Below are 27,862 nucleotides of genomic sequence, written 5' to 3' on the forward strand. Positions count from 1 at the left end.
GGACCATACATCAAGAGTTCATAGTTTATCTTTTTTTTTTTTTTTTAAACCACATTTCAAGCATAAGAATTAAACTTTGACAGAGTCAGGTTGTTTCCAAGTAAACCTGCCACCTAGTTGTCCATTGCCCAGTTCTCCTCCCACCCAATTGTCACTGAACCCTATTTAATTCAAGGGTGATTTCATGAAATGCTTCAGTGCAATAAACTTCTCATGTTCCATTGTCCTGTTCCTATTCCATGATCATAATGAATGACACACTCATTAAAATATTCAAGGAGGTACCTGTAAACTCAAGGTGATTCACATTGCATGTATACCAATGCCAGAAGTACCACGAACAAGAGTTAAGAGTTTTTGACAGTGGTTAGCTTGAATTGGCTAAAAATTAGTAAGAGCATTAGTAAGACCTGACAAAGGATGTATTTTCAGGAAGGGTGTGTGTGTGTGTGTGTGGAGAGAGAGAGAGAACAGGACTGGAAAAGGGCAGTGCTAATGACAGCATGGCTGCAAGCATCAAAAGTAGAAGTTTAGTAGGATGATAGTGTGTTCAGGGAGGCAGTGCTTGAAGCTGTTTGGTGTGAGAAAGCCATTAAGATAAAATATATAGTTGGTTACTTCTACAGGCAAAGGGATACAAAAGGAGATATGGATAACACGCATCAAAAAATTAGATCAACAAGCACAAAGTGAGTAATCATTAAAGAAAGACTGGAGGGAGGAAAGGGTGCATAGGAGAAATGAAATGTATGTAGCTATTAATAAATAGCTATCTAAAGCAACATGTGATGAAAGGTAGCTGGGAACTGAGGATGTTGGATCTGGAGATAGCATCGGCTACTGTTCTTAATCAAGGTAATCACTCTGCTTCTCGTTTGAGGGAGTAATCATGAAATTTTGACCTGGAAAGTGGCTAAGCATGTGAAATTTTAAATCAAGAAGGGTCATATGTAGAACCATAAAACTGGTGATTATGATGAGCTCAGGCTGTTGTTCTTTAACAAAAAGTATCCATGATGTTAAGATTGCCAAAACAACCTCATTTGCCTATGAAGAGATGAGAAGCTTACAAGATCTTTTGTAATGCAGTCTTTGTTATATTGGACAGACAGGTCAGCATGGAGAAATCTGCCAATAAGAACATGTCAAAGATGTAGAAAAAAATGGGCACATAAATCTGGACTAGCTTTTCACACCACCAACAAAAACCATTAAGTTAATTGGCAACTCACTAAAATGCTGTTCATAGAATTTAACAATTATATACAAAAATTTAAGGAAGCAAGTAAGATAAGATGTCCAAACCCAATGTAATAAAAACCTAGGACTAATCTTAAACCACTTCTGGGTAACATACATAAAGAATCTACACATTAATGAATTAGTGTGATACCACATTTGATATCTTGTTCCTATGTTTAACATTGATCTCATGAATGAATTCAAATTCAGAAATCTATGCAAATACCATTTTTTATTTGTGTTCTGTCTCAATCTGAAGTACAAAATTAGTGCTGCAAGAAACTTGTAATTATTAATGCTTTACTTTTTTACATGGTTATCTCAAGTAATTATCAAAACATGGATAATGTTTTGATAATTACCACATCTGCCTATATCATACCACAAGCTACAGAAATTTTAATTCTTAACTTTAATGAATACTGATAGTATAGTAAGAAAGTGAAAGAAGCAGAATGAGATATCTGAAATACTGAGATCACATGATGCACGTGTATCATTTGGATGGAAGTAAAGGAATGACTGGTGTGACAGGGATCGAAATATAGGTAATGAACTGGAAGTGTTCAAGAAATTAAGAAATCTCAATATGTATAAAGTCATAGGATTGGGTGAAATATCAGTTACTGTTTTACAGGAAATAGCAAGAGAAATGGCAATGGCCCTAATTAGGCCGTTTAAGTCTTCACATGGCCAAGTCCCAAAGAAATGGAAAGAGGACAAGAAAATACCATTACATAAAAGAAGCCTCCAAGCAAGCCAGTGGCAAATTAAAGACCAGTTAGTATCTCAGGAATAGTGTTAAGAACAGAATTTAGGAATTGGTGGATAGAATGGGGTTTGGGGAAGAGAGAGGTCTCAGCTTAGTAATTTACTCACTTTCTACAATAATGTAACAGCTGTGCTGGATAAGTTAATTGGATACACTATAATACTACTGGACTTTGCAAAAGAGATGCTGCATGGACCCCCTATTAGGTGGAGCAAATGTAAATGGATGCAAAGCTGATGACATGGATAAGAGAATGGAAGATGAACAATAGTATATGGTGGAACTGAATCAAAGAGAAGGCAAGTGACCAGTAGCATGCCACAGGACTCTGCACTTAAGCTGCTGCTATTTTATCATCATCATCATCATCATCATCATCATGCGTATCAAGGATTTAGGCCTAGCATGGCCTGTTCCGGCCTTAGAGGTCATCGTTGAATTTAAGAGGACGTCCTGGTTTTCTTTTCCCTAATGGCTTGTACTTTAAATAGCTGCCACTATTTAATTTGCACATTAATGACATTGGGAATGATTTTCGAATATCCAATTGTTTGCTGATAATGCTGCTTAAATGGAGAGAATAATAGTTAATAAAGGTAATGTAGATATCCTTCAGGACGATCTAAATAGACATAGTCTGACCAAAGGATAATGGCTGCTAATTCAGTGTGTCGAGTTATGTATTTGGAATGAAAAAAACTACAGGCTGTGTGCAGGAAATAGATAAGGCTGGAATTTAGAGGTAAATGGTAGACAGAGTTGAAGTTCAGAGAACATTGAAAAAGTGGGCAAAGGAGCTCAAAAGATCACTTGGATTTTAAGAAACAAAGTGACAAGCAGGGATAAGTTATAATTATTCTTTATAAGGCTTTGAAATGACATCTGAACACAAAAACAAAATTAGTTAATGTCACATATCACACTGGCTACTAAGGTGAATATTATTAAAAAGAATATTCAAAATACTAGTATCAAATCTAAAGTTAGGGGTTTGCATTATATGCAGATCTTAAAAAATATAACTTCTTATTAGACTTGCACACACAATATATACTACCTAATGCCTATGCAACCAAATCTACTTGACCCACTCGCATTCAGCGACTGAGTGTGCATCGTATCTGCACATAAAGCCAGTAATGTAAGTAGTAATAATATCCTGCCCCCTTGGAGGATATTAGCACAGTTATATCGGTTTAACCACAGTTCATTTTAAATATTATTCGTTAAACAAACCTGCACTTGAAATGAGCCAACAGAAACGTAAACTTTCGTCTTTTGAAGCAGGATTTAAATTGCAAAAGAACATAACAGTGTTGCTATGAGAGAATTTGGTGTAGCAGACAGTAATGTTAGACTTTGGCATAAGCAAAAAGACAGTCTTGAAAAAATCCCCAAAACGAAACGTGCCCGTCGTGGAGATGTAGCATCCCTTCCAGAACTCGAAGAAGAGCTAAATGAATGGATTTTGAAGCAACGACAAGATGGCATTACAGTAACAAGAAATGCAATTCGTTTTCAAGCTCTATAACTCAAGAATGGTAAATTCAAGGACACATCAAGTATTTCATCTTTTTTAACATTATGACACCGAACAAAAATGGCGCAGAAGTTACCAAAGCAGCTTGAAGAAAAAGTGGAGTCCTTCCATAAATTTATCATAAAATTACAGAAGTGTCACGGATATGAACTTTCCCAAATAGGCAATATGGACGAGACGCCCATGTACTTTGATATGCCTGGGAATCGAACAGTAAACTCAGTTGGTGAAAAGAGTGTCCTCATAAAAACAGTGGGACATGAAAAAACGCATTTTACTGTTGTTCTAGCATGAAAGGCAGATGGAACCAAATTAAAGCCAACAGTGATATTTAAAAGGAAAACAATTCCGAAGCATATGAGAAAAGAAATTCTCATATGTTATTTAAATAATAAAGGCACTAGGCAAAAGCTCTTATGATAGAGAAGTGCAGTGATTTTTTTTTAACGTATATAAACAAATCAAAAGATAAAATGGATAAATATGAATTTGTCCTTTGATTTGGGAGGTAATGACACCAATTTAACTTCTGTTTTGCAGCCGCTTGATGTCAGCTTGATTAAGCCATTCAAAGATTACTTATCTGAAAAATGGAGAGAATGGATGTCATCTGGTTTGGTGAAGATGACAAAGGGTGGAATTTTCAGAAGCCTGAGATCACCCTAGTCACCAGCTGGGTTAAAGAAGCTTGGGATTCGATACCATCTGAAATGATTCAACGCTCATTTCTTAAATGTGGAATAAGTAATTCAATGGATGGATCCGAAGATGATGTCATATACGAAAGCGAGGATGACGCACAACAAAATGGAGAGCATGATGACGAAGACGACAACTGCTACACTGATGACGCAATGCCTACAGATGAATTTATAAATGAAATGTTTGATAACTCAAAAGATGAAGAAGAATTTAAAGGATTTTGATATTTTGTTTTAAAATAAATATTTCTTTCGTTAATTCACATTGTTTTATTTATAATGTTAGGGAACAAGATTCTTGTTGAGCTGTCTCTCTTCAATGCGTGCCGCTTAATTAGTGATAGCCTTGGGCCAGCTATCTCTGATTCTTACCGGTGGAGATTGAACTGCCCACTCAGTCTGCAAAAGTTAGATTAGGGCTAAAAACGGCCTCGCCTACTCTCTATATACGGGAATAAAAAAAGGCATTAGCTGATTTTTTTAGCAGAAAACAAGATTAACAGATCGCATTATACGTGGACATAGCATTTTAAGGCTAGTTTTCAAACAAAATTTCTAGTTCGCATTATATGTGATAATATACGGTAGTATTCTGTCCACCCCATGGAAAAATCTTAGGCTTTTAATCCTGTGACTTAAAGACATTAAGGGAGAAGGTGGCACTGCACTCTTTTAGCTTTCTGGCAATTGATATGAAGCCAGTCTCCATCTGTCAGTGTGAAGGCTGAGTGTATTCCCATAATATGCTTGATAAGAGATGCTATTTCCTAATCCTCTGCTGTATATTTGTATGTTCTTGCATTCTTACAATTGATTATGAATAGTCACAGGATTAAAAGCCTAAGATTTTTCAATGGGGTGGACAGAATACTAATTAGGCTTTTTTTTTTTAATTTATTATTATTTTTTTTAATATGTGGTCGCACTCACAAAAGGTTATAAAACCTATAGTAAATTTTATACCATGGATTTTTTTTGTTGCAATTTTTTTTATCGATTTTATATATTTTTTGTAATTTATTTATTTTTATACAGTGTGGAAACCCTGCTTTAAACATGGAACTATTTCAAGCCACTTTAAGTCTCCAATAATTAGGGCAGTGGTCTCACACTGGGCAATGAAATTCATCTCCCACCTAAAGATAATCACACACATCCATGCCCACAACAGTATTCAAACCTGCAACCTGTTGATTGGAGCGCTAACCACTTGACCAATGAGGCCAGCAAATCTTTCAATATGGATATTTACTAACTTCAATCTATATATAATAATTCCAACATGTACTAGCATATTAATTTATGGATAAATATAATAAAAATTACTTCTCTGATTCCTAGTTTTGCAGCTACCAGAGACAGAAAGTTCCCATCTCCTAAACAAAGACATACTGAACCAGGACTAATAATCTAATTTAAAAAAAAAAAAAAAACATTATTATTACAATAATTAACTGCTGATATGTGAAAACTAATCAAATGGTTAATATTAAATGCTATTAGTAACCCACATAAATGAGAAATACAATAGAACTTTAGAGACCCATTATAATAAATTAAAAGTGAAACATCCTATGATAAGAGAGAGAGAGAATCTGTCAATCACTTCATCTGCAGTAACATGCAATGTACATTACTGCACATGAAATGATTCACAGATTCTTCATGCGTCAAAGCTCATTTGTCTTTGTAATTTGCTTAAAATTACTGACCATGGGATAAATGCAGGTAATTTAAATATGGTAAAGTATAAGTTCTGCATCACTTCAACCTGAGTATTTACATCTGGGTCTGGCTCCCACTGATGAGACCTCAAAAGAGGTCAAAACCGGTCTGGGTACTGACCCCCCCCCTTTATAATGTATAACATCATACATGTCTGCTAGGAGATGTGTTTTACATTATGGGAAATACTAAGGATAGTGATCAGTTCTTACTCCACCTTTACTACAAGTTGTCCCTGTCAGGAAAGATTTGCTTATGCTTGGATCTGCCGAAACTTTTATAGTTTCTACATTCAGCATGAAACTCTTGTAGTTTCATGCACAAAATTACTCTTGTAGTTTCTCTATTCGGCTTTGAAATAATGTTGGATTCAGTATCCATGTAATTTGAATATTTTTGCATTGCCAAAGTGAAGCCTTTTGGCTCTCTTTTTCAGTAATTCTTGGTGCCTTTTGTGATGTGACACCTTTTTTAGCAACTTGTATAGTAAAGTATAAGTTCTGCATCACTTCAACCTGAGTATTTACGGTTGTTGAATTCTGATGACGAGAATAAGAAAGAAAGGAATTGTGAATTCGGGTGATTGAGTTTGGTGATTTGCATTTATTATGTGTCTTGAAGATCATTTTTTTTTTTTGTCCACATTGACAGATATGGAACAGCAGCCAAACGAGACAACGCTTGAAGAAGAATATACAGAATTTATCAGACTGGGCGAGCTGCTCAACAAAAATTGGCCAGGAAAACTTTATGATACATTTCCCCCGGTAAGTGTCACAGATGTTGACGCAGAGATTATGGAAGATCAGTCAGAATCGGCAAACCCGACTATTTCTGATTTTCAAGAAGTCCGCGTATGCAAAAAGCGGAGAACAACAGATGAAGCTCTCAAAGACAACATAATGGAACAACACGATCAAGTTTCGGACTCCACTGCTTCTCCCGGAGAAAAGGTGCCTCCAATTATATTATGAGAGAAGCAGAGATGGGCAAGATCAACAATGTCCAACCTACACATTGGCTATGTAAAGGCCAAAAATGTGGACGAAGGAATAAAGATATATCCTACAACGGTGATAGACTATAGGGGACTAACAAAAGAAATGGACAATAGAGGAATACAGTACCATACCTTTTCGCTCAGCTCGGAGAAAAATATAAAAGTGGTCCTCCATGGCGTCTGTGAAGACATTGATATAGAAGATACAGTTGCTGATCTTCACTTGCAGGATCTACCTCCTGCTAAGGTCAGCAGAATGTACAGATCCAACAAATCTCTCATGCTGTTAGTCCTCGTAGAGATCCATAACATATATAAAAATATCTACAACTTGAAAACAATCTGTGGGCTGCAAAAATTCGCTAACAGATATCAACCAGATGTTATATTAATCAGCGAATCTCATCTAAGACCCTCAGATAACCCTAAACTAAGGGAAATGATAGATTGGTCTACAGAGGTGGTGGCACTGCCATCTTCATTAAGAACTACATCAAGCACAATTCTGTGAACAACCCTCCAACCACTAATTTTGAGATCACGGGCATGGAGGTGTTCACCAGCTCGGCTGGCAGACTGAAAATCTACTCTGCTTACAACCCACCCCTAAAAGCTCTATTACGCTCTGACCTAAATACCATCTTATGCATCAAAGAACTCACCATTATAGCGGGAAATCTGAACTCCAAGCACCCTGAATGGAATTGCAGATCCACCAACAAGAACAGTTACATCCTTTCCAACTTCATAGGATCACACAATGCTGTTGTGGCAGGCCCCACTGAACCAACTCATCTTAGTATATTTGGAACTGCGGACATCCTGCGGACATATAGCTATCTTGTGGGACATTAATCTTCAATACAGCCTAAGATCATTAAATGAGTTGTCATCTGATCACAACCCAATACTACTTCAGATAGGAAGACAAGAATACCTGTCTCCTCCCCCTCACTCCTATATATCGTGGGAAAGATTGTTGGAAGTGCTCAGGGATAGTATTTGCCCTGTTCCTCACATTCGTACAAAAGACAACATAGAATCTGCAGTTACAAGCCTTTCCCAACTAATTAACTCTGCCATAACGGTAGCCACATTCCACAATTCTGTCCACAGGCCTGGTCATCTGCCTGAAGACATTATGAACTTGATCAGGGAGAAAAACAGAGCCAGGAAAAGATTTCGTAACACTCGTGTGCCACAAGATAAAACAAATCTAAATAGACTTACTGGGGCTGTGAGAGATGCACTCAAGGCAAACAGAGACCATCTATGGGAAGAAAAGTTAGCCTCTATCTCACCTACTGATCACTCTGTCCGGAAATTACTAAGAAACACCAAAAACAAAGGCAAATTCTTCTCCCAATACTCTCTGACCAGAGCCTTGTACACACTGATGCAGACAAGGCAGAAGCCATGGCAAGAAATTTGAAAGAGCAGTGCAAACCTGCATATGGAAATCTAGACTTCAATCACATATATAAAATTCACAGACAGGTCAGACATGCACTCAAACTTCCTGATACCAGTACTGACCACACTGTACCCACATCATCTGGTGAAATATATAATATTATTAAAAACTTAAAGAACAAAAAAGCTCCTGAACCAGACGGCATTTCAAACAGGGTGATCAAGCTGTTGCCTCGAAAAGCTGTAGTGCACCTGACCATTATAATAAATGCAATCTTAAGATTTCACTATTTTCCTTCCACCTGGAAACTGGCTGATGTAATTCCTATACATAAGCCAGGCAAGGACCCAAACCTACTGCAATCAGTCTTATCTCCAACCTAGGTAAGGTTGCAGAGAAGGTCATCCTCTCACGACTCCAAACCTCCGTAAATGACCTAAACATCCTCCCTAAAGAACAGTTTGGTTTTCGGCAACACCATAGTACTACCCAGCAAATCCACAGAATTGTGGAATACATCATAACTGGTGCCAGTGCACAGGAGCTGTTTTCCTAGACCTATCCAAAGCATTTGACAAAATCTGGCATTTCAGACTCCTACACAAACTTATCTCAGCCTGTATCTCACTATAAATGGTTCATCTCATCCATTCATATCTTCAGAATAGAACAATACAAGTCAAAATCAACGGTTCTACCTCATCCCAGCGCCATATCTTTGCTGGAGTGCCGCAGGAATTTCTACTAGCTCCACTGCTGTTTTCTATATACATGTCGGACATCCCACACAACCCGATGTCTTCCATCATGGCCCTGTATGCAGACAATACAGCAATACTAACCAGATCTCTCCGAACCCACTTCAAGAAAACCTAAAACTGGAGGGTTGGTTCTCCAAATGGAGATTGGAAGTCAACCCCTAAAAAAAAAACCTCAGCCATTCTTTTCTCGAAAAGGCCAATATCTCCTGCAGGATATGTGTTACTATTCAATACTAAAATTCCCTGGCAGACAGAAACAAAATACCTGGGTGTAATTCTCAACAAAAAGCATCTTTTAACCAGCACATCAAGTCTACGTGAGCACAGGCATCTAAAGCCATTGCTCAGATCTATCCACTAATTAATAGAAATAGCAAGCTCAGCAACAGAATCAAATTGCAGCTATACCAGATGATGATTCGTCCTATAATCACCTATGCCTCTCCAGCCTGGAGCCATATCTCTAATACTAACATCATCAAAATACAGCTAGTACAGAACAAGTGCTTGAGAATGATTCTGAACGCCCCATGGTATGTTAGAAACAATCAACTTCATAGAGATACAAATATTCCCTATATTTTCTCTTTCCTACAATCCTTAGCATCTAAGTTCTTCCTAAAGATGTCCATACACCCCAACGATATAGTTCAGCAAGCTGCAGCATACGAGGCAACAGACATATTCAAACATAGAAGATCAAAAGCTATATTAACCTTCTATAGTGATGCATAACCTCCATGCCCAATCAGGGCGAGCAAACTGGTCATAAATTTTACCTTCACTGTAACCACAACAGATAGCAGGGAATATGAAAAGCATCGTACTTCACCGCTAAAGACATAAATGTCAATTGTCTGAGTATTTACATCTGGGTCTGGTTCCCACTGACAAGACCTCAAAAAAGATCAAAACCAGTCTGGGTAGTGACCCCCCCCCCCCTTTATAATGTATAACATCATACATGTCTACTAGGAGATGTGTTTTACATTATGGGAAATACTAAGGATAGTGATCAGAACTTACTCCACCTTTACTACGAGTTGCCCCTGTTGTTATGAAAGGTTTGCTTATGCTTGGATCAGCTGAAACTTTTATAGTTTCTAAATTCAGCATGAAACTTGTAGTTTCATGCACAAAATTACTCTTGTAGTTTCTCTATTCATCTTTGAAATAATGTTGGATTCAGTATCCACTTAATTTGAATAATTTAAATATGACAATTATAAAAAAAAGACGATGAAGAGGACATTTAAAAAATGAAGGTCTATCTGGTAGTAGTCATCTAAAGCACAAGGCATGGAAATGCAGGGATGATCACTTGTTGCTGAAATTTGTATGGGGGGGTGGTAGAAATGAAAAACCACGACACATAGCATTATCTCAATCAATCCATGAAAGTGACAAGATTGTATTAGTAGTCTCTTTTTCAGTTTTTTTTTTTTTTTTATTGCACCCATGGAAGTCAAGAAAATAAACGAAATAATAATTACATGTGATGATAAAGTGGATGAATTTTCATTTTGAAATTGTGCAACTAATAGTAAGATAGAGGCCTCTGTAGCTTAGTCAGTATAGATGAAGCCCTTTGGTTGGAAAGACCTAAGTTCGATTCCTATCCTGACATGGGGAACCTTTATTTAGGGATGACCAACCAATGGTGCATACACCAAAAGTGGTGCAAATGAGGGATTAAAAATGGTGAATTGTACCTCAATGATAATAATAATAAAAAAAACTAAGCCTGTTTATGCAAAAAGTATTAACCAAAATTTGTAGACAAAAGGCTAAAACTTAGTAATTATTTTTAGCGATTTTAATGTTTTGTGCACATTTTTTTACACATTCCATTCTTGATCCTGAGGCACCAAGCATTAGCAACAGTAGTGCATTACAGGTGTTTGTCAGTCAGCTTACAATTGAACATTTCTAGTTTTGTACTTCAAACATTAAGCCTTTTTATTACATTTAGTTACCCATTACAGTGCAAAAGAAAAACAGGAGATAGTAAGTGTAAATTTTTGTAAGAGGAATTGATGATAACTTTAACATTTTTGAAGAACTTATCAGCCTTGAATCACTTCATGGAAAAACAAAAATGATCAAACATATCTGAGAAAGTAAAGTCATACCAAGAAAATATACAAATAGATTCTAGTAAACTCATCAGTGTTTGCACTGATGGAGTGCCATCAATGATAAGTAAAGCTGCCTGGAAACCTTTTCTGTTGTCCTTTACTAAAATATCACGGCATTGTAAATACCAAGAGTCACTGTGTGGAAAAATGTTACATTTGCAGCTGTTATGTTACTGGTTATGAAATGCATGAATAAAATTAGAGCAAGAGAATTCAAATATTGTGAAATGTTAGATTTGGAATATGGTGATCTCATTCTTCATTGTGAGGTATGCTGGCTTTCTAGAGGACAGGCTCTGAGTAGATTTTGGAAACTGAAAAATACTGTTCATAATTTTCTAGAAGAGAAAGATGAGCTGCCTGAGGAAAGAACCCTTTTATGTGATGACAACTGGATGTTTGATTTAGCCTTTTTAGTTGATGTTACCAGCTAATTTCAATGATCTAACTTTGAAACTGCAGGGCAAGAACAAACTGTTTCCTACCTTAGTAAATGACATCAATGCATTCAAGATGAATGCATTGATTTCATTCAAGATCAAGTTTACCTCTCAGTTAAAAAATGAGAATTTGAGCCAGTTTCGACACTTAAAAGAACAAAGTGAATGTGCTGAAGATAATGGCAATTTCACAATATATTGAAAAAAATCACTTTAATGCAAGAGTCAGTGGAAAGTCGTTTTCATGATTTTACTAAAGAAGAGGACTGTTAGAAGAGTTTATAAATGCATATTTGCATTTATAAGCCCATTTTCACTGCCTGGACAGAAAATCATAAAGATGCCTAGTAACATACAAATGGAACTTATTCACTTTAAAACAAATTAATTATTAAACATGAAATTTGATGAGCTTCCCTCAGTCCCAAATACTTCCGCAATGATTAATTTCTGGCGATCATTATTCTGCGAGCATTTTTCAGAATTAAGAAAATTTGCCCAGAGTTATATCTGTTGTTTCAGGACAATGTACAGATATGAACAAGCATTTTCAGCCATGAAATTGATTAAAAACAAAATGAGATCAAATTGACTGATTCAAATTTGAAGAACTGTCTGCTGCTCTCAGTAACTAATTTAATTCCAAACATTAAAAGCTTGCCAAAATCAAAACAGACTCAAAAGTCTCATTAAGATAAGTAATGCTCATCTTGTTTTACATTAAATCATATATCATGTCTATTTTAACATATTTTTATAGGGAGTTTTTAAGGGTACAAGAGTTGTGCGGTGCATCTGAACTTGCACGTGAAAAAACTGGCACATGGAACGAAAAAGGTTGAGTCACATTATAGTAGTCAACCTCCTGGATGGAGACCATGATGATGATGATGATGAATGGTAGGATACTATAAAACTATGCTCTTTCAACTGCTCTCTTCTTTTCAATATCAATGACTTTCTCCCGATGAAAGCAAATCCAATCTATAGTTTTGTGATGACTGTATGCTGCATCTATTTTCATTTGACAAACCATGTACAAGACAAATCATCACTCATTCTAAAATTTAGATCTGCAACCATAATTTTTGACCTCCAAATATTATTTCAAATGAATTCTGATCAATTTTCAATTTGTTCAGTGTTAGAAGACTCAGTTCTGTCTCATTTCTAAGAAAAATAGAATTATTTTCTTCCAGGTATGTTTCCTATAGCATCCAAGAAATTATGCTCTTGCTTTGAATATATGTACTACTTTTCGTCCAAAATAACTTTATACAAATCAGAAAATGATTCAGTCATCAAACTGAATGATATTTTCATATTTCTGGTGTTGCTGCCTTCTTAAAAATACTCGATTCAGTAAAGAAGAGAGCAATTAGACTGTTAACTCACCCATCTTTCACTAACTACATAAATCTCCTATTTCAAACAGGCATCCAGTTTTGGTTTTAAGAGAAATTTTAAGAGAATTTTCCATGGTTGTTGATTATCACAACTGGTATTACTAATATCCCCCCCTCTCCCAAAGCACACATAGCAATAACTCTTCGCAGTTCACCTAACACAAAATTTTTCTTCCTTTGTTCATTTCTGTGTAACACAACTGGAAAAATGACAGGACATAAGTCCTTAAATTGGAAAAAATTTAGATTCGATTTTTGTCAAGACAAGAGGAATCTTTATATGAACTTTTTTGAATGAAGGCACATTATCTAGTTTCAAATAGGAGTGGCAGAATATTATTATTCCCAGAAAATCGGATTTTTTCTTCTGCAACACATGCAAATTGAGCAGAAAACATCCCAATTAACATATAAAAGATAAAACTAATATCCAGTTGGTAACAGATGTGTAGTGCATATGGATCATGAACTATAAAGTGGCTTCCTCTAATGAGTCCTGGGACTCCACAGAGGTATCATACAATAATTCCCTCTGTTATTGTTTTTTGGAACAACTTCCTTGCTAGATATTTTCAAAATAATATAATCTGCAAGTGTTCAAATCTAATGTTCAAGTTTCTGTTCTATCCACAATTTTTTGTTCATCTAAGGTAGCCACTATAAGTTTAACAACTTGCATGAAATTCCCATTAAAAAAAATCATTTGGCAAAGAAACCACTAGCATTTATGAGTAGTTTAATGGAATATCTACTCAATGTAGATATCTTCTAATATCTTTATGTTTCATCACAAACTGTATGCACATAAGCAGCTATCTGTTTAAAAACACTGCTTGTTTCATTTCTATCAAAAATATTGGGGAGAAGTTAGAAAAATGAGAGGAGACCTCCTCATAACCTTTAAGAAATGTGAAGAACCAACTTTGACTTTTAACCAAATGTCCAGTCTTCATCTTTAAATGATGCTCCTCATTTCTAGGTATCCATTTAGGTATGCTGAATGAACAAGATGACAATTTGGAAATTAACTGATCAAACTGTATTCCATATTATATATATATATTAATAAATACTTAAAGAAGCATTGTCTTGGTTCCTATAAAATGATCAAAAATTTAAAAATTAAATTTTAATGTCAAGAACAAAGCATAAATTCCATACATTTGTGCTACCACTCATGCTACATTTCATAAAATAATTATGAAAAGCAAAGGCAATGGCAATTTTAAAAATAGTAGGCAAGTTTCTCACATGGAATGTAAGAAACTTACTGTGAGAAAATGAAATGAAAAATACATTAGGTAAATTGCCAGATGAACAAAATGCTCTGACTGAATACTTTCTATATATTCACATAATAAAAAAGTTATTTACTGTGGCATACATGTTACTTTATAGTTCTGAGTATGCAGATCATATTAGTAAAAAAAAAAAAAAAAAAGTAACATTTAATCCTTTATTGCTTTTCTTTGAAATTCCTACCACATTAAAGTGATTATGGAATGAGTTCACAGAGACTGGAGTTTCATTTATTTTTTAATATTTAATTTTATTTTTATGCAGTAATGTTAACTTTTTTTTAGCGACTTTTTCACTCTGAATGTTTATATTTAATGAGTTATTGGGATATCTTGGGGGTTCAGTCTGTAATATATCTCATTGAAATTAATGTTATGCAGCTTGCTTACAAGGATTGACTGAAATGAACATATGCCAGGAATCTGGTTTGTTAAGCAAATAATGATTATGATTACCAAAACTGACAACAATGCAAACCTGGCACCTATTCCAATATCATGATAATTACACCTACAAAGATAGCAATCTATAGTAGATTTTTACTATGAGTGCACAAGAGCAAAGTAAGCTAGAAATCAGTTGTTTCTAGCTTTCTAGTTGTCTTTCTTCATACTTAAATTCCAATAAATAAGATGGTGATATCATGTTACATCAAGTGGCAAACTCGTCTATCATTCAGAGAAATGTATAGTTATCTTAACATGCTTCAGATCTTTCAATGCCATTGGGAGATCTGAAACATAGTTCTGTATCAAGTACAATGAAAGACTGAAGTGTCAGTTTCAGTATGATTTAAAATTTTATAAGCACATTTTACCACACCTTTTTTAATGCCTCCATATACTTTTTATTTCTTATGGGATCATTCAGCATACCAAGACGTGTCCGGCTACAAGCAACATGTGCACCACATGTACATATAGGACGAGGTATGATTTCATCAACTTCATCTTTTCTGAAATAAAAAAAAAGTGAAGAAAACAAAATGAATTAGAAATCACTAAATTATAAAGTAGCAACAAGCTAAAAGATTTATTACGGCATATACTCAAACTTATATAAAAAAATTAAGTACATTTCAGTATTTTTAAGAGGCAAGGAAAATTCGTGAGATGAAATGCAGGGTTAGCAACCATCTAAGTTGTTGCAGTTAACTCATTCACTCACTATAACTATAAAAAGACTAAAGTCAGAACTTTCAATGCTATTCTAAAGGAAATCCACTATAGCAAATCTATACTATTACAGATTGTTTCTTTGGTTCCTGCAAGTTTGCTATGTGAGAATTGACTTATATGAACAGCAGCACTTATTGATCTATAAATTGGATGAGATAAACAAAATTTCTAATAACAAAGTGAATGTAATAAAATAAAAATAAACAGACCTAAATATCAAAATGTAAGCAGACAAAATTAACATAGAGTAATGGAATAATGTTAGGAAAAATATTATTTGTAGAATTTCCGGATAGGTCAATACAGTGGAAAAGATATAAACACAATAAGAACACACTTAAACTGCAAGCATGTGACAATATATGCTATCAACTGCAGGAGGATAATGATCTACAACTATTAGAATCAAAGAAATAAATTTAAATAATTACAGAGTCAACAAACACAGAATGAGAAGTGCTACTTAGGATGTCTTCCCAAAATTGGGAAAGTTTAAAACAGTCATTTTTGTTTAGGTTTGGATTGTGAATATGAGCTTTATAACTTTCTTTATATAATCTTTCAAGAAGAAGAGAAGAAAACAACTTTTGTATAGGGCTTTAAGTTTTGTTCCAATGAATTCTAGTGGATAAGACATGTTAGTTAAACCAGACTTATCAGCCTCTTGAAGAAAAATATACTTTTGATGTTCTTCTAGATCAGTAGTCGGCAATGCAGCGCCTGCAGTGAATTTTTAGTACACCCTCAGAGAAATTATTGTAAACTGCTTTATTTGTGCCTATTAAGACGAGAGACCACTGATCATAAGTAGTTTTGAGTTGTTGATGTCATCTAGTTATCAATGCGACCACTCTCACTACCCTTCACACCAATTCTAAGTGTTGTTAGAACCCTTTGTTTTTTAGTATATGTTTATTGAATCACTCGTACTATCAGTGCAAATATAAAATACTATTTATATTTTAACTCTTTATAATGACGATTGGGAGGAAGAGTATTGCTTAAAATTAGCAGATGATGTACAAGGCCAGGTCTCATTAAATCCTATTAAATTTATATTTTTTGTATTCATTTATTATTTTATTTTTTATGGTATTTTATATTCATTCATATATGACAAAAATATGTTATAAAAGTGAGTTAAATAAAATAACGTTAAAATTTGAAATCTCATTTTTTCTTAAAAACAACTAATCATAGAATCTCTAAGCTCGAAGTGCGAGAAAAAATGCCTGTGTTATGAGCCCTCCGCAATTTTCAAATTTTATATTGCGCTTTTCATATTAAAAAGGTTGCCAACTTCTGTTCTAGATGAATCTGAACAGAACAACCTCTCTGCCCATAATAACAATGGCTACATGAACATGAGATCAAGTAATCTCAGGTCCATGCAGATCCAGTAATCTTCAGAATAAGAAACAGGAGGATATTTGTTTTTCAGAGAGGCTAAGAAGGAATTTAGTTGATGAACTGGATAGAAAGAAACTTCTAAGTAAATCTTGCAATTTTCTGCTAGAAAATTGACTCAGGAAAAAAAAGGACTAAGAAAATTGCAGTCCTGCAAATTTCTGAGTCCTTTAACATATGGAATTGAAATTCTAGACACTTTGAGAAGGATTAGAATGAAGGCCATAATTATTACTTATTTTAGCAATTATTATTGTATTATAACCATTACATATGAAAGTAGTTTTCTGATATATGACAGTTCATTATTTAAAAGAGAATCAGTAGAATATAGTTTCTGTGCATGGTGCACTAAGGTTTTAATTACACCAAATTTTTGATAGGGGTGATGATGACGAGAAGCAGCATTAATATATTTACCAGTATGAGTTGGTTTCCTGTTGATATAGTAAAATTATTCAAATTTGTCATAAATTCAGGTTACTCCAGAACAAACTGTACAAGCAACCAGAGAGACTATAATGGAGTTTCCTGTTTCCCTACTCTAGCAAATTATTTATGGAACATTTTGAACTGTATATTCTCAATGTGTTTTTCTCCTAAGCCATCTATTTGGTACAGATATGTCATTATTATTATCTGGGACTTCCAGGAAGTCAAGAACTTACTGAGGAAAGCTTTACATCACCCGAACCAGCCATCATACCTTCCCTTAAGCTCATTCACACTAGATTCTTCCCACCACTTCAAGAGGCTACCTATTTCACTCACTCACTGCTCTATGGGAAAAAAATCTACCCATTTCTTGACCACAAACAAAGTTAAGTTTGTTTGTGGTCAAGACCATGGATATCCCCACCCCATTCTGTTTATATTTCAAACCCATATTCTGCAATTTATGCAATAGCTTTTCATGTTGTATCCTATCAAATGCCTTAAAAACAGTATCATATTAAACCCTTTGGTAAACCTATTCTGCTCCTTGCACTATATAGTTTTTTTTTTTGTCTATCCATTTCTGTATACTGGTTTTTACCAACTTCTGTAAAATCTTCACCACTACACCAGAGATACTGACAGGTCAGTAATTAGACCATCACTTTTTGCACTGCCCTATACAATGGAAAACTATCATGCATTCTTTCCATTCCTGTTGTATCTTTCCTGAGCTGAGACTCAAGTTATACGAATATGTCCAAGGCCATCCATGAAAATTTGAATGAACATGCTTCTTTAGCATACGTACTGATATTCCATCTGTCCCTATTACCAAAGTCTTATTATGATGCTGTTGCTGTATGGAACTCTTCCTTGTCTGAACTTCGAGAATTTCTTGGGAAAATTAATTCAGAAACCCAAGAATTAAATTGACACACTAAAAGTAGAAGATAACAATTGTCTCCCCTTTCTGGATATTCTTCTTCCATGTCAACCTAATGGCAGAGTACAGTTCTCAGTATATAGGAAACCAACTAATATTGCTAAATACATGAATGCTGCTTCTCATTATCAATGATAATGAACTACTATCTCTAATAGTTATAATAGAAAAATAAAGTCCTATACAAAAGTTATTTTCTTCTTGAAAAATTACATAAAGAAAGTTGTGAAATTCATATTCACAGCCCAAAAACCTGAACAAAAATAACTGTCTTAAACTCTTTTAATTTGGGAAGTTCATCCTAAATAACACTTCTCATTCTTGTGTTTTTAATACTGTAATTATTTAAATTTACTTTTTTTTTAATTTTAATAGTTGTAGATGGAGTTATTCTCCTGCGGTTGATAGCATATATTGTCACATGCTTCAAATTTAAGTGTTGTTCTCATTGAATTCATCTCTTTTCGACTGCATTAACAATGGCTAGGAAACAGCCAAAAATTCTAAAATAATAAATATTTTTCCTGATGCAAGTGTTATTCCGTTCTTCTTCTTCTTGAGTATTCTGCAATTCAGCAGGTTCTTCTTTTAGTAGCAGAAACTTTCCTTCCACTCTCTTCGGTTCTGAGCCTTCTCTTTCAAGGTTGTGTACCTGTCTCCATTCAGCATGTCATCTAGCATTGTTTTCCTTACTCTTCCTCTGGGTCTTTATCTATTTTTCCTTCGATGGCATCTCTGATGATTCCATTCCCTCAGAATATGTCCAATCCAGTTTCCCTTGCTTCTTTTAATCCTCCTTAACAGACCTCTTCATTAGTTATTTTATCTGTCCATTTGATTTTTTCCATTCTTCTCCAAATCCACATTTCAAAGCTTTCCAAAATCTTAATTTGTTCTTTTTTCAATGTCCAAGTTTTAGCTGCATAGAGGGCAACACTCCACACATAACATTTTATTAGTATTTTCTTTAAGTTTCTATCCATTTTACTTCTGAATAAAGTCCATTTTCTATTAAAGGCATTTCTTCCTATCGCTATTCTTGCTTTTATGTCACTTTTACATCTTCCATCACTGCTAATAACACTTCCTAGATATTTAAATGTCTTTACTTGATTCAATTTTTCCCCATTCATTCTGATATTTGTCTCTTTCCTTGCTATTTTCATTACCTTTGTTATTCTGATGTTAATTTTCATTCCATAATTGATACAGGATTCCAGTAATCTGTTCAACAGATGTTGTAGTCCTGTTTCAGTAATAAATTAAATTAAATTTATAACTAATTTTAATTTAACAAATTAAATTAATCTTCAGTTCCTTTCTTCTGAAGTTGTTTCAGAAATTCTAAAGGTATTTCATCTATTCCTTCTGCCTTTCCACATTTTAGTTCCTTAATGGCCATTTCTACTTCTGTCTTCAAAATCTCTGAGCCTAGATTATCTTCATTTACCTTCTTTATATCTTCTAATGGCAACTCATTTAGTCTATTTTCTTTGTCATATAGATCTTCAATATATTTCTTCCATCTCATTAGAATTTTATCTTCTTCAGTTATGATTTCTCCATTCTTATTTTCTATGCCTCTATCTCGAATTCCATTTCTCTTGTGATTCATGCTTCTTGCTTTTTCATATAAAAGATCATATCTTCCCACCCTCTCATAATTTTCCATTTCTTCACATTTTTTTAAGCCAATCCTCTCTAAATCTCTGGGCCTAGATCATCTTCATTTACCTTCTTTATATCTTCTAATGGCAACTCATTTAGTCTATTTTCTTTGTCATATAGATCTTCAATGTATTCCTTCCATCTCATTAGGATTTTATCTTCTTCAGTTATGATTTCTCCATTCTCATTTTCTATGCCTCTAGCTCGAATTCCATTTCTCTTGTGATTCATGCTTCTTGCTTTTTCATATAAAAGATCATATCTTCCCACTCTCTCATAATTTTCCATTTCTTCACATTGTTTTTTAAGCCAATCCTCTCTACTTCCTTTCTCAATTTGTCATTCAGGGTTCTATATTGTATTTTCCCTTCTGGGGTGTCTTTATTTTTCCATTTTCTTCTTTCTTTCATTAGAGAAATCATCTCATTAGTTATCCAAGGTTTTTTTTTTTTTTATTCTTTTAGCTCTTACATATCCAATTTCTTCTTCTGCAATCTTCTTTATTTTTCTTTAACTTGTTCCCTTTTTCTGGATCTTCAGTTCAACCTTTTTTTCCGTCATGGTACACTTTTAATAATTTTAAAATTTGGCAGCACACTAACAATAAGATAAATTTAAAAGAATTTTACTTGGTTAATTAATTCATGTACCTATAATATATTTTGTAAAAATAGCATACAATAATAATTTGCAATAAAATATAAAATGAAATTGCATTACAAAGTAAACAAAATGTTTATTTAATGATAAATTACATTTAATGTGAAATTTGAGAATGTTTTTTTTTTGATAACTTCATTTATTATATATAAATGTGCTACTCTCATTTCGTGATCCAGATTTAAAAGTCTGGATCTTTTTTTCGTTTTTATATCGGTCAAAGCCGAAAATCTGAATTCGCACAAATAAGATGTGGGAAATTGTAATAACACACTTAAAGCTTTTTGTGATATTGTTGGATAATCGTATCTAAGATTAATCCAGAACGAATTAATTGATTCTTCTGAATGTTTTGAAATTAAATCTCGGTTATTACACACAGAAATCAGTTCTTCTTCTTCTTTCAAAAGGTAGTTCATACACCAATGTGTTGTTTATCACAAATGGATTCCGAATCCAATCAAATTTTTTTATTTCTAAATTTAGAAAGTAATGAACAATTTTTTGCTCTAGTATTGTCAAATGATCAATAACTATTTTATGAATTGTTTTATAACAATCTTTTGGAACTGACTCAAACTTTTCTAAACTACCTTCTTGTGCTTTATTCTTTCATAAAGTACTTTTTTTTTGAAATCCCAACAATTTATCAGTTGAGTTTAAAATATTTTCTTTTGGTCCTTGCAAACTCATATTAATGTTATTAAAAATAACAAAAATATCAGATAAGTAAGCCAGCTTAGCACACCATATTTTGTCATCCAACAAAATCATTATTATCTTGTTCAAAAAATATCTTTATCTCATTTTTTAATTCAAGCATGCGAGACAAAACTTTCCCTCTGGATAACCACCTGACTTCCATGTGTAGTAACAATGATTCATATTTAGACTCCATAGCCTGGCATAATTGACTAAACAGGCGACTTTTTAATGGTCTTGATTTTATATAATTAATCATTTTAACACATTGTTCCAGCACTACTTTCAATTCTGATGGTAATTGTTTTGTAACGAGTGTTTCCCGATGCAAAAAACAATGGGTAACTAATATATCTGCATTATGTTCTCTAACATGTGCTACAAATCCTTTTATAGATCCTGTCATAGCCGGAGCACCATCTGTACAAATGCCAATACACAAATTCCATGAAATTTTAATTTCTTGTAAATAAGAATTAATTTCATCGAAAATATGTTTTCCTGTTGTGAAATCGGATAATTCACGACAACATAAAAATTGATTAATTATATCATTTTCGTGAATGAATTGAACGAATGCAATTAAGTGTGCTTTTCCCGTAATATCAGTTGTTTAACGATTTGTAAAGCAAAATTTGAATTTGCAAGAGTTTTAGCAGTATTTTCTTCAATATTTCGGGACAAGTCTATAATTCTGTGATGAATTGTGTCATTTGAAAGTGGTATTTTACAAACATCAATTTCTGCTGATTCACCGATCATTCTTTTTACAATTTTACGACAAGCAGGTAATATAATTTCTTCAGCCAAATTATGATATTTTAATTTGAGAGCAATTAATTCAGCCACTTCATAAGAAGCTATCTGAGCTTTTTCAGACACACTAATTTGCTTTTTAAAAATCTTTAATTGTTTGGATCTTGCAGATGATGAATTTTGAATGTAGGCTTTGTCTTTTGATGCTAGCGAAGGATGATTAGTGAGCAGGTGATGTTGGAGCTTGCTCGAAACCATAGCACTGTTTGATAATTTACAACCACATACCACACACTCGGGAACAGTTATCATTTTCCATTGTAGATGTAAAGCCAAATTTTAAGAAGTCATCATTATACTTACGATGAGCATTACATTTTTTGGTGGAGGAAACATCTTTACTTGTACTAGGCTCATTAGCATGGTTGCTAGCATCATCATTATCGTTTTTAAGCTTTCTTTTTTTTTTTTATCCATTTATCCATTTTAGGGGATTTTGAAAATAAAAATAATTTTGTCAAAAAATTATTAAAAATGACATATTATATACTGCCTTTGAATCTGTTTTAATTAAGTTTGACTACACAATATTATGGTATTGCACGTACAAAAATGAATATATAAGTTGTAACTAACCATATGCACACATTAAGCTGGCGACTAGTAGACTAAACTAATATGTAGCTTTGTTAGTCAGTAGCCAGAACTATAATAGCCATGCGCATTGGTTCAGCCAGTCCCCACTAGGAAGGTAGAACTGATTGAACCACTTGCCTGACGCTGCTTATGTATGGGTATTCGCAGTGGCGGCACACTTAAAAAATCTCGTGGCACAAAGTGCCATGGCACAGTAGTTGAGAATCACTGGCCTAGATCATCTTCATTTACCTTCTTTATATCTTCTAATGGCAACTCATTTAGTCTATTTTCTTTGTCATATAGATCTTCAATGTATTCCTTCCATCTCATTAGGATTTTATCTTCTTCAGTTATGATTTCTCCATTCTCATTTTCTATGCCTCTAGCTCGAATTCCATTTCTCTTGTGATTCATGCTTCTTGCTTTTTCATATAAAAGATCATATCTTCCCACTCTCTCATAATTTTCCATTTCTTCACATTGTTTTTTAAGCCAATCCCTCTCTACTTCCTTTCTCAATTTGTCATTCAGGGTTCTATATTGTATTTTCCCTTCTGGGGTGTCTTTATTTTTCCATTTTCTTCTTTCTTTCATTAAAGAAATCATCTCATTAGTTATCCAAGGTTTTTTTTTTATTCTTTTAGCTCTTACATATCCAATTTCTTCTTCTGCAATCTTCTTTATTTTTCTTTAACTTGTTCCCTTTTCTGGATCTTCAGTTTTGACAAAACTTGTTTCCTCTAATTCTTTCTCCAATCTATTTTCAAATTCCTTGGTATTTTTTAATTTCTCTAAGTTCCATTTTTCTTTTTCATAGCTTCTTTTATTTTCTTTAGTTTCATATTTATTTCTATGAATAGTAGGTTGTGGTCAGAGTAAATATTAGCTCCAGGATACGTGCATGCATTTATTACACTATTCTTGTATCTTTGCTTTATTATTATGTAATCAATTTGATACCTTTCTGTATCTTTTTTCCATGTGTATAGTCGTCTCTTAGATTTTTTAAACCAAGTATTCATAATTATTAGCTTAGTTTCTTTACAGAATTCCACTAACCTTTCCCCTCTTTCATTTCTATTACCTAGTCTGTATCTTCCTACACCTATCCTCTTCTTCTCCTACAACTCAATTCCAATCTCCCATTATAATCATAGTCTTTTCTTTTTTCTTCCTTAATTAGTTCTTGTAATTGTTCATACATTTCCTCTATTTCCTCATCTGAATGGTCACTTGTTGGCATATATACCTGGACATTATTGTTATGTCCAGCGGCTCAGCATTCAATTTTACCACCAGAATCCTGTCATTCAGACAGTTTATGCTAACGATGCCCTTTGCTGTTCTTTTATTAAAAAAAAGTGCAACTCCTTTTTCCTTTTCATCTACATCTGAGTAAATTACTCTTACTTCGTCACTATAAAAATCACCTATTCCTTCCCATCTGACTTCACAGAGCACAATGATATCAATTTTTCCTTTGTCCATTTCTTGTTTGAGATTTTCTAATTTTCCACATCTGTTCATTGTTCTCACATTCCATGTTGCAATTTTGATTCTCTGACGATCTTTAATTTTCAGTTTGTTTATAGCTTGCTTTAAGTCACTTTTAGAAGTTTGATCGGGAGGAACATCAGCCCTTGAAGTGTCCTTATTTCCCGATATTGTATCCATTCCAATGTGCACCTTCTTTTCCTCTCTGTGCCAAGAGACACCACCTTGGTTTTGCCAGGCTGGTAGCTGCCCCCTTATAAGTTCTATTCATTGCTACTAAAATTTTTTAGGAATATTAGTGGAGTGGTTTCCTGTTGCCTTCTCCACCGCAGTGCTCCAGCAAGTACTAGTAGAGCTGCTGTCCTCTACCAGCTAGAGTAGAAGTTGGGAAAAGGAGAGACACCCTCTGGCCCCGAGTACTCTAATACCCTCGGGGTCGAAGTAAGCAAGAGTCAGCCAAGTGAGGCCATATAGGAAAGAATATAGAAGGAACCTGACACAAGTAAGTGGAAGCAATGTCAGGCTCGGCTCGGGACCCCATGGCCACTAACCACATACTCCCAAGACGGGAGCTTGGGGATGTTATTCCGTTACTCTATATTAATTTTATCATAAAGTAAAAGTAATCTTCTCGTGGATTACTTGATCCTAGAAAAGATTCCTCTCCTGAATAATTCTTCTGCAAGAGGAGATTTCTTATTGAATTGCTATTTTCTGATGCCCTAATACCATTTTTTCCCAGTATCATAATAATACCAATTTTATCATGGTTAACTGACTGAAAACGGGATATTCTAGCAAACTTGTTAAAAAAGAGGTGCTAATATGATGGGTAGCACCACTGCAGTATGATATCTTGTAAGGAAATAATGAAAGTAAGCTCTTTCTCTCCTTATATAGCATAAGTTCATTTTATCAAGGATCTGCTGCATTCTAGATTAGTGGTTCTTAATATATCAAGACTAGAAATGTCCTCTAATAAATCATTACAATGACAGAAAAACAAAATCTGATATTAAACTAGGAGGATATTATGAATCCATTAATATTTTATTGTCAAATAAAACTTAAGTTTTGAAATTTACAAGAGCTTATGAAAGAATATAACTTTTGGCACAGGAGTTGCCTTGGCTTACACTACTTAAAAGACATGGTCTCTGCCCAGAGTCCATATATTCATCTTTTGTTAGTGTACTGAAGTATAGAGCACCAAAAGGCTTCATGTTGGCATGTGAAAGTTATTCACTTACCAATTTATTAAGTTATTCACTTAATATTCCAATGTGAAGCCTTTAGGCTTTGTACTTCACTAAAAAGTATATTACTCTAGAACAGTGATTTTCAACCTTTTTCATAATACGGCACACCAAGACTAATTATTAAAATTCTGCAGCACATTAAAAATATATTCTAATTTTTTTGATGATCTGGCAAAAAATAGGCATAATTTTTATTGATTTACACACACAAAAAGATGGAAGACCAAACAATAATAAATAAATGTGCAAATTATGACATTATTTCTTTCAATTAATTTGTTTTCATAAATCTCGAGGCACATCTGAAAACCTCTTGCGGCACACTGGTTGAAAATCGCTGCTCTAGAATATTACTTTTCTTCTAGATTTTACTGTCTATAAAAACAAACACTTACATGCATAGAAACATACCTTGCCACTGCAAACCAGAGGCTATACTCATCATGGAAAGAATGTAATTTAAAGGTATCTCCCTTAACAACTTCCAGGGTTCTAGGAGGATAGTAGACTGCTTGCATCCAATGATCCCTCCACTGTAATAAATAATACTCAATGAATTCCATAATATAGGAATAAAGTCATTAAATAAACTACATATAAAGATTTTAAGGTAAGTGAGTCTTTAATTCATGCATGACCTCACTTCAAATTGTTTACCTGGAACTATTTTTGTCAGGCAAAAAAGGAATGACTTCAGTAGTGAGCACAGAATTTGGTTGAATCAACTCATTCTGTTTATTTGAACTAGTCAGGTTTTAAGAGTTACTTGAATGTGCACCAGCCTGGTTGTTGGTTATCATGTAGGTTCACTGTCAGAAGCAGCAAAAATAAAGGTAATGAATTATTAGTAAAGAAAATGGTACCAAAAATGATTAGCATTAGTGAGACAATGCGATGTGTACAGTTTATTCGGGAAAGATAGACAAGATAGAAAGGGTGAGGTAGCACTGCTAACTAATATTCCAGAGAAATTAAAAACTAGAGTAGAAATCCTGAATGGTAGTAGCATAAGTTATATAGACAGTGAGTTTGAGGGGAGACTGCTATAAGTCAAGGTTATCTGAAGAGAGGACTGTGAACTGCATAAACAGACCTTAACAGATACAAATTAGAACTATCATTATGTGTCTTGCTTCTGAGGTTCTGTGGATTGAGAATATCAAATATTTAATCATCAGTTTCCTGATATGTATCCTCAAGGGGTGTTCAGGTTTCATGTCGGAGGTTTAATGGAATATTTAAAACACTAGGAAAGGATTAAAAACTAATTTTAATGCTTCCAATATTTCATCTCAGGATTACAAATAACTCTTGTAACACACACTCAAATACAACACGTGGGTGACTCTATAGAGTCCTATCTAGGTGGTGTGCCCTCTATGGGCATTTGTAGGTGGCCCAGGATGTAAAGTGAGTCCCACTTAACATCCATTAACACGTTCATTGCCAAGCTGAAAATTGGAATTTATTGTGGTGGCCAAATTTTTTTTACTTGATAGCGACGTCCACGTAATAACGCGTGATCGGCCGTTCAGTGAGAACTCGCGTGATTGACAATGAACGTGTTAAACCTCCAACATGATGTCCTCCCAGTACTTAAGCATCAATACAAGGGTGTTCAGGTTACATTATTATTAATCTTCTATCAACAAATTTCCTCTAAATCAATCTATTACTCGTGAGAACTCTAATATTGTCATAACTAACATTTTGTGCTTCTAAAGCACTTCTGACTGAATCAGTTCACCTACATCTTGGTTTTCCTCTGAGTCTCTTTCCTGCCATCATGGGCATCAAACATGTTTTGTAACCCTTCCTTGTCCATTCTAAGTGACTGTACCATCTCAGATTAGCTCTGTTGACACATTCTTGAATGCAATAATGTCAAGCTCCTTTCTAATATCTTCATTTTGAATATGATTCTGCCACTGAAGCCATCGGTTCACAACATTAATTTTTCTCAGAACCCTCAATATTTGTGGTCTCTAGTCTTCGATTAAATTAAGTGCTTTCTAACCCAAATCTCAGATATATAACTTAAAACTGGTTTGAACACTGTCTTGTATACTGCTAATTTGGTGTGTTGGCTTATTTCTCTCTTATTCCATATAAATTTATTCATCTGGCTACCCGTTATACCAGCTTTGCTTATTCTGTTATCTATTTCCAGATTTAACCTGCCATCTTCACTAAAAACTGTGCTTAAATAGCTGAAATATTTTATTTTTCTGTAGGATCTTCATTCAGAAGCAGCTGAAGTTTTCTATGCTCCTGCCTATT

At 34.2% G+C, this 27,862-nt stretch overlaps 1 protein-coding gene across 1 annotated transcript in view; it reads right to left on the bottom strand.

Moving 5' to 3' along the window:
* Window positions 1–27,862, bottom strand: part of LOC150097077 (protein arginine N-methyltransferase 7-like) — a 136,713-nt gene that overhangs the window by 36,040 nt on the left and 72,811 nt on the right. The window contains exons 8-10 of the mRNA XM_090408719.1: window positions 25,994–26,115; window positions 15,261–15,393; window positions 5,582–5,665 (exon numbers count right to left, since the gene is read on the bottom strand). Coding sequence (XP_090264845.1) covers window positions 5,582–5,665; window positions 15,261–15,393; window positions 25,994–26,115 — 339 coding nt within the window. The remainder of the gene's footprint in view (window positions 1–5,581; window positions 5,666–15,260; window positions 15,394–25,993; window positions 26,116–27,862) is intronic.

Source organism: Typopeltis vanoorti, chromosome 18 (assembly GCF_054136105.1).
Source record: "Typopeltis vanoorti isolate ZY-2024b chromosome 18, IOZ_Tvanoo_1.0, whole genome shotgun sequence".
Classification (NCBI taxonomy): Eukaryota; Metazoa; Arthropoda; class Arachnida; order Uropygi; family Thelyphonidae; genus Typopeltis; species Typopeltis vanoorti.